This window comes from Acanthisitta chloris, unplaced genomic scaffold (assembly GCF_000695815.1).
Source record: "Acanthisitta chloris isolate BGI_N310 unplaced genomic scaffold, ASM69581v1 scaffold257, whole genome shotgun sequence".
Taxonomy (NCBI): Eukaryota; Metazoa; Chordata; class Aves; order Passeriformes; family Acanthisittidae; genus Acanthisitta; species Acanthisitta chloris.
The window spans coordinates 68,983-77,310 of NW_008682979.1; the positions used below are offsets into that span (position 1 = coordinate 68,983).

At 40.3% G+C, this 8,328-nt stretch overlaps 1 protein-coding gene across 1 annotated transcript in view; it reads right to left on the reverse strand.

The window, feature by feature from the left end:
* Positions 1 to 1,315: 1,315 nt before the first annotated feature.
* Positions 1,316 to 8,328, reverse strand: part of PRICKLE1 (prickle homolog 1 (Drosophila)) — an 8,255-nt gene continuing 1,242 nt past the window's right edge. The window contains exons 2-7 of the mRNA XM_009078719.1: positions 6,934 to 7,047; positions 5,958 to 6,095; positions 5,271 to 5,474; positions 4,533 to 4,719; positions 3,531 to 4,394; positions 1,316 to 2,172 (exon numbers count right to left, since the gene is read on the reverse strand). Of these exons, the coding sequence (XP_009076967.1) occupies positions 1,316 to 2,172; positions 3,531 to 4,394; positions 4,533 to 4,719; positions 5,271 to 5,474; positions 5,958 to 6,095; positions 6,934 to 7,047 (2,364 nt within the window). The remainder of the gene's footprint in view (positions 2,173 to 3,530; positions 4,395 to 4,532; positions 4,720 to 5,270; positions 5,475 to 5,957; positions 6,096 to 6,933; positions 7,048 to 8,328) is intronic.

Sequence of the window (8,328 nt, forward strand, 5' to 3'; positions counted from 1 at the left end):
TTGACCCATAAATAACACTTGCAAGATTAAGAGGGCCATAGAGAGTATTTACATAGCCCCACCATGCATACAGACCTTTTAATACCTAGTAGACAAAATTAAGCTGTTTTGCACTGAACATTTTCAATATTTTTCAACTTCAAACCCCTGACTAAAATACAAGCAATATTTCATCCATAATGCTGCTGTTAAACCTCTAACAAATCTAGTTTGATATTGTAACAAATGTCTTCAAATTCAGGGATATAAAAATATTCAGATTTTAAAATTTTAACTGTACAATATGTACATTAGTATTTGCACTGTTAAATTATGAATACATTTAAGCCTATGAAATACTACATTATAAATATCAATGTTTTTTTGATTTAGAATTGCAGATAATACATTTTAAAACCTGGATAATGCATGTGAAAAGACACAATTCTGGAGCCTAATCCTTTAAGCCCTTATGAAAATATTTGTTACGTAAGTAGATTCATTGACTTCAATGGGGTTACATGCCTGAGCAAAGGACTCCAGCAGTTGTACCTCTCTCTCTGCTGAGGGGGTGGGGGGCATGACAGAAAAAAACACCACTCATTGGCAGCTAAGTCCAATCCCAGCAGCTGAATTAATTTCTTCCTTTAGCAGGCAAAAGAAAAACCCCAAAACCCAAACCTACCACTTTACAGTTTCTCAAAAAATAGTGGAGGAAAACCCATGGAAGTTAAGTGTATAAACCATTTACTGCTGCTTTAGGGTACGTCAAGGCTTCAAGCATATCAGCTCCCACATTCTGATCTTTGCCTCCTTATGGAGCATTTTCCCAAATTAAAACAGAAACAAAAAAACAATCCAGTTTTTGTACAGAAACCTGAAAGAGGAAGAGTGAGATTTATGAGTGAAGAGAGGACACAATATAGAGCCTCCTTTTTCTTGGTAGCAAGAGGAAAAAGTCAAAGATCAGCAGAGGACAAACAACTATAGTTATTGATCTGTGTTGACTCCTCTCGCTCAGATAATTCCAACATAGGTGAATAGTGAGCGGATAATAAAATGTCTACAAAAAGTCTGTATAGCAAAGAACTGCAGTAAGAGTATTCTGACAGCTGAAACAGCATGTAAACCTAGCAATATCTGAGCAAGTCGTTTGGCAGGGTGACTTTTCTGAATGTTACTTGTACAATGTAAACTGGCAGAGTTATCATTTACACTGGCAAAGCATTAAGAACTTCAGCAACTTGCCTAAGTACAATTATTAATGTAAAAAGATGTGGTTCAAACTGTAGCCAGAGTCAACTGGTCTTCCCAATTAAGAAGTATTAAGAATTAATTAAGAAATAATGCAATTTTTTCCTTTATGTCCTCTCTTCTTCTTTGATTTGGTTGTCCTTTGTCCAAACTGAGAACTAGATAACGCAGTAGTTGGGCCAGAAAGATCATCTGTATAGTATGGGTATCGCAGTGACCGTGGCTGTGGAATTGGCTGTCCCAGAAAATATCCTTCCTCTTCAGAATCAGATGACGAGGATGAAGTTGAACACCAGGAGTCATCTTCCTCACCATACAATCCAAAAAATTTATCAACCACCTGATTCCGCAGAGCATAATCAGACCTGGTATGGGCATATTGTCCATACAGCTCCGCGTTCTGAATGTACGCCCGCAGATCACGTGAGCTTCTGTTCTGAATGAACTTTTCATGGTCCTGAGGGGAGTAGTAACGAAATCTCTCTCTTGGAGAGCACCTTCTTTCTGCAGCCAAGTTAAGTGCATTATCTGAACGAGACTTCCTACTTCTTCTGCGATGGTGAGAAGGGCGACTTCCATGCTCCTCAAAATGGTAAACACGCCTACGAGTCCTTTCGCTCATCGGAGGCTGACGGATTTCAAGGTTCTCATAACTTCCATTATCAATAACATCGTCTGAAAATTTCACTTGCTGGGGTCTAGACTGGGATTTAGATCTTCTCAGTACAGGCATATGCACAGGCTTTTCCTCTGGCAGGACCTTTTCCTGACACAACTCTGAGCTCAGACTCTTCAAGGACTCTGTGCTCCGGTGGAGCATTGAGGAGTTCAGAGTTCCCATGTTGCTCATCTTCTCACAGTCCTCCACCTCCAGTTCTTGGAATGTTTGCAGGGAGTAGAGAGATGGTCGTGGCTTGCCTTCTCCATCCATTGAAGCCCCTGTAGTGGGAATGGAGAAAGGAGGAAAAGGAAAATGAGAGGAATATCAAAGAGACACATAAACATTTCTTGTCAGCAAAGCAGACCTTATTATTGGGTTTTGAAACTATTACCAAAAGGACTAGCTTTGTTTTAATGTAGAACATTTCAATACTAGCTCTGATTACTAAAGAATTAGCTAACATTAGGACATCAAGAGCAGAAGTTTAATGAGTCTAACATTTTTAAACATACATACAGCTAAGCCTCTAAGAAAAAAGGATTACTTAAAACTGTTCTACAGTCCATTCTTGCCAGTTTTAAGGCTAAACTATTTCACATTTCTGGTGTTGCCAAATTCACATTCCAGATGTTGCTGCAGGAAAGCCAAGCTTACAGCATCACAAAGAGGTATCCTTACTCTGCAGAGATCAACAGTAAGCTGGCCTGGTGTATTTGTGTCCACATTTGTGTTCACTGACCCCTCATTCCCACAACACCACCATCATGTGTCCTGTGTGACAGTCCCAGTACAATACCTCTAATTCCTCCTCCTCCTGTGCCCCCTGAACCAAGCTCTCCTCCTCAGCTCCTTCATTACTGTTTGGCCAGTGCAGCCAGCCTGTGGTTGGGCCTGAGCTGCATGAATAGCTGCAGTAACTCAGTTTACAGGAGGAAAGGAACAGAGAAGGTGATTGGAGAACTTAAAAAATAGGCCTCTAACTCCCAGGGTTGGTTTTGGGGTTTTTTTACAGGGAAATAGGAAAGAAGGTTAGTTAACATGCACACACATACTCAAGACACTTGCACATCTGACTTTTATACCTTTGGGTAATTTCAATCACATTTGACAGGGAGGTTCACAAAAGAGGATTATCAATTTCTCTTTAGTCAGTGGAGAAAGATAATCTCATAAACCTAATTTCCTAAGGGTAAGAAGTTTACCATCCTTTTAGATTTTCTACATATTTTTCCAAGCAATTCAGAAAATTATTTAAAGTGTTTTTCAGATTATGTATAATATTATTCTAGTATGTAATAAAACTTCTTGTACTTAAGGTATGGAAAAAATAAAGCACCATTTGCTTAAAGCAGTGGTTTGTATATAACAAATGCATAGTTCAAGACTGTTCTTACTCTGCTTAACATTATGGATTTGTTTTTGTTGTAAGTAAAGGAAAGAGAATTCAAAAGGAAAGGAGAAGAATTTAAGTAGCAGAAACATGCCTTGAGAAAGATTATTTGCTTGATAAAAGCTATTGCCTACTGACAGACATCTTTTTAGAAATCACAGAAATGAAACGTCTTTGTTCAAAATACCCAACACACAAGCTGAGACTGAGCTCTTCATCAAAACCATTCGTTTATTTCCCCATTACCTGTTATGTTCGACAAAGCCAAAGAATCCATTGAGTCTCGAACACTTTGTTCTTGCTGCTTCAGGTCAGACAAACATTCAAGTGAACCTCCATACCATGGTGTCTGGTCGTGTTTGTATCCTGATGCCCCATGTTCCATGTCCAGCTCCTGGATTTTCCTGCTACTGGCAGGGCCTGGGTGGCTGCCATACGCAGAATCTCCCAAACCATCTTGCGACTGGGCCCAGTACATATCTGATTGGTATTTCTTACTTGCTAGGCTTGGATTATTTTTTTTCAAGTCCAACTTGCTCTTGACCATGTTATCAGAAATCCAGTGTTCACCTGATCTGATGTCTACCTCAGTGGGCTGCTGGAAGAGGCTTTTATCACCAAACTTCAGAAGAAGTTGAGTCATGTAGTCTTCGTGTTCGGCCCATTCTTCAGGGTCTTCAGGCATTTCTTGCTCTACTCTTCCTTTCCAGAAGTCTTCATTAACAAAGCTTGCCTCCTCCCTTGAAAGGCTTAGATCATCCAGCTTACGAGAGAGAGTGTCGTCAGCGTTGTCTGACAGGCCAGGAAATTTGTAATTGAGGGCCGGGGACAGGAGGAGAGACTGGCGGCACTGGTCGGCCGACCGGCTGCTTTTGCCCATGCGCACACTCCTCCTGGAATCTCGGGATCGAGCAGACTGGAATGCAGAATCAGAAGAGTCGGAGGCATGGACATCTTCTCCCAAGCTGCAGGTCTTTGAACAATAAATCTGCCCTTGCTTCGGAAGGAAAGGGCAGCCAAGCAAAGAGGTCTTGCACTGAGCGCAAGAAAAGCAAGTTTCTGTGGCATGCCAGTGCTGCCCATCATAGGTCATCTGCGCATGGTCAACACCTGGAGAGGGAGAAAAAGCAACGCTTTGGGCTCCTCTAGAAATTATTTGCAGAATTCATATTTCTGGAATGTGAACTCATTTCATAAATTGGCTTGCCCTTCACTTGTAACCCTAATGCTTAAAAAGGACACACTTACCAATATGTTCCCCACAGGTCTCACAGTATTCCGCATAGAGAGACTCAAAGCAGTTACAGCAGAAGGGTCGTCCATCCTTCATGATGTATCTCTGCCCTCCCAGGATTGTTTCACACTCGAGGCAACAGAAGTGCTTCATGTGCCAGTGGCGACCTTCAGCTTCTGTACACTCGTCAGCAAAAATTATCTTTTCACAGACAAAAAGTATACTTTTAATTAAATGGCCAAAACCTCACCTTGGGAGTTAGAGCATGCAAAATATCCTAACTCTGCAGTTCACACACTAAATTTAATTTTATTTAGCTGCCTTTTGAACAGAAAGATAGAAACAACAATCTCCCACAGCAACTGTGGCTTTCTAACCTTTTCTGTAACGATTAAAAAAAAAAAAAAGGAGAAAAGAGAAACTACTTCTTAAAGCAAAAGACAGAAGGAACCTAAGAACTCTACCATTAAAGAAGCTTCTATAAGAATGATATTTTGGAATATTTGTACATTTCCTTATTCAATCTATGAGGTTCATTTCTAAACACAAACAGGTATGTGCTCTCTAAATACCATCATATTGCTTGCAATATGGTTAATTTGACAAGAAATTAAATACCCCTTGGCCTTCAAACACACCTATGCAGCCGAGTCCTGACTTCTTAAATAACTGCATCTGAAGTTAGGGATTGCCAAGTGATGCAGTTTGTTAACTGAAAAGCGCAGATTGGCCATAAAATGTGAATAATTTACCTCGTCACAGGCTGAACACCGAGGTTTGAGAAGTTCAGCGTGGTGTCTGCCACAGTGAATTTTTCCATCTTGGTAGAAGTAGATGAGGTCAACGAGCAGCTCATTGCATGTGAAGCACACGAAACACGAGGGATGCCAGCACACACCAGGCCCAGCTCTCGAGGCAAAAACTGCAACTTCACCGCCGTTTACTTTTGTACCACACTAGGAACAAACCCAGAAAGTGAACACAATTCCCATCCCAGACTAGTAGCTCCTTGCATTGAAACGAAGTTAAAACACCAAACCCAATATGAGATGTTACTCCAAAATTCTGAGAAGAGGGGAAAATACTAACAATTGGACAAACTCTGTGTATCAACAACCTTTGGTGAATATAAGTTTATTTCGTACAAAATAACATTTTAAAGCACATGTCTGTTTTTCATTTGTCATTACTTCAGTATGAGTCAGAACTAGGGTTTTTTTCACATAGGAAATATAGCAAAGATTCAGCTCATCCCCAGTATCAAAGGTTGTGTGCTTAGGCAAGCACTACCTTCTTTCTTCTTCCACAGAGTTTCAAAAATCATCTCTTTTGTTGTTGTTTTCAGACATACACAGAGATAAGTTTAAATTTTAATACTGAGTTTCCGTAGTTTTGCATTATTCAGCCTGGTAGTTGACTTGTGGCAGCAGTAGTATTACCTGTTCACAAACTGCATGCATCACTGCTCTTGAGAGCAGTTTGATAGTGCCTCGACCAAGTGCCTCTTTTTTGCGCTGAGAACTGAACATCTGCAGTTCCGTCTTTTCTTCTTCACTTAAAGACTGGCAGTATCTCACCTTCCAGTGAAAACACAGGAGAATTTACTTTAGAGACTGAGCTTCTAAAATAACAGATGAATAAGTAAGTGCATATATGCAAGGAATTCATCAGGCAATGCTGTCAGTCATCATTAAACTTTTCCAACTTGCCTTCTCTACCATCTTAATATTTAGGTAATATGGCATAAAACAAAAGTAGCAGAGAGATATTTTTGCATTACAGGAAAAAGACCCCACTGTGCCAAACTGAGGAAATGTTTAGGCAGGATACAAGATTTTTAAAAGCCAACCCAAAATCTGCTGCTGATTTAAAATAATGGAATGAACTGAAATCAGTCCTAACATTTTCCTTTAGATTTATGGTTAAGTGCTCAGAACTAAGTATTGCAGTATACACAAGATCTTAAGTATTGACACCCCCGCCCCTTTCCTTACAAAGAGCTTGTTTGTTATTTCCACTTCTACTCCAAATTACACTGCATAACTGAGATGCAAAGCTTTTACTATCACAAAACATCCTTTTTGTGTGCTACAATGCAATTCCAGGAATTTGTAGGCTCCTGGTAATTGGTGGGTGGCTGCAAACACTATAAAACAACTGTGTTAAGTTTATTGCAGTGACACCAGCCTCCCTAACAAGCAAAGGCAGTGTCCTTCCAGACAGCTCTTATCTGCACACAGGCCAAGTGGACAGCTGAACAATGGCCTCAGTGTACACACCGTGCTGCTTTACAGCTCGGATGCCACTGCAGGCCATGGTTTAGGCTTGTAATAAATACACAGGCAGGTAATTCTCCACATAAAAGCCACCAAGGAGACCCAAGCACTGATGGTTCGTCCTGAATTCTGTATTCACCTCGTTATCATGGGGTGGCAGCTGATAGAGAAGTTGTTTAATCCGATGTTTCTCTCCAGGGCTGTTAATGTAAGGGACCTTCTCCTCTGGCAAGCAGGCAAAATACAGCTGGACCTGAGCAGGAGGAACACAGAGTTCAGACCAAGGGCCACACATCACCCCCTTCAGCTACTGTTTTATCTCAGCTCTTTTATGAAGGAAGAAGGTCACGCTACATTAGACCTGTGCTGAAAATACGAGGTGATCAGAATTGTCTCTGATAAAACTAGCACCCAGCTGCTGAATTGCTTTTCTGGAATGCAATTTGCAGTGACAATTAGGGAGGTATCATAAATTATGCACATTTAATGTTCTCATTACTCCCACCCCCTTCAGGGCTGGTCAACAACTCTGTGGAAATTCCAAGTTTCCCCCTGCAATTTACCACACAAGGCATGAAGCTTTCCAGAAAACAGCCACTATATAAACAAATTTAATTTGCTCTCTGCATTTTGCACATTGTTGAGACAAAAGCTGTTTTGTAGTCTCCTGCTGATCAGGTTCACCCAAAGCATCAGCTTTCATTGCTTCCATGTGGGCTTTGGTAGGAAGGTGGAAACATCCTTCCCCTGGGAGGAGGCTGGGTCCAGCCACATTTCAAGCAGATGCAAATTAACCACGAAATTTTCACGGGATGAATGTTTTTGAGGTATACACACCTATCAATCTTCACTCTTTTTTTTTTTTTTTTTTCAGAAGAGTAATATGACAGGAAAGCTGTAATGAACACTATGACAAAGCCCAATGGCAAAAAATATTTTTGTGGAACAACTACAGATTTATTGGTTTTCCTATGCAGTTTCCAGCTTGTCATGAGGCCTGGGGCTGTAAATAAGAGCTGACTATTGGCAAAAATATTACTTGCCATCCAGATTTAAATGAAGCTCAGGTCAACAGTTTATTACTGTGCAAGACAGATGAAAAAGAAGCAGTAATCAGTCACTTAACTCAGGAACCAATCGAAATTATCAGAGAAGGTTGTACAAAACATGACTTGGTCTTCATTTAACCAAAATTTAAACAACTGGAGTCTACTCTAAGCCCACTTATTACTGACTGTATTTTGAGAAGCTCTAGGAAAAGATTATAACATGCAGCAAGAAGTGAGGCTTGAAAAAAGGGCATAAAGTATTTTTCAAGTTTATTGCACAGTTCTCAAAATAAGTAATTCTTAGGGAGGGAAAGTCTTTAGTGAGTTTGAGCTAGCTGGGATTATGAGGATATTTTAGGGCATTTAATTGTTCTGGCAGAATGTTAGCTTGCTGTTTGCCTTAAGGTCTGATTCATCAGGATTCTTATAGATGCTTAAGTGATAAAAAGAGTTGCCCTAAAAATAGCCTGTTATTTGCCATTCCT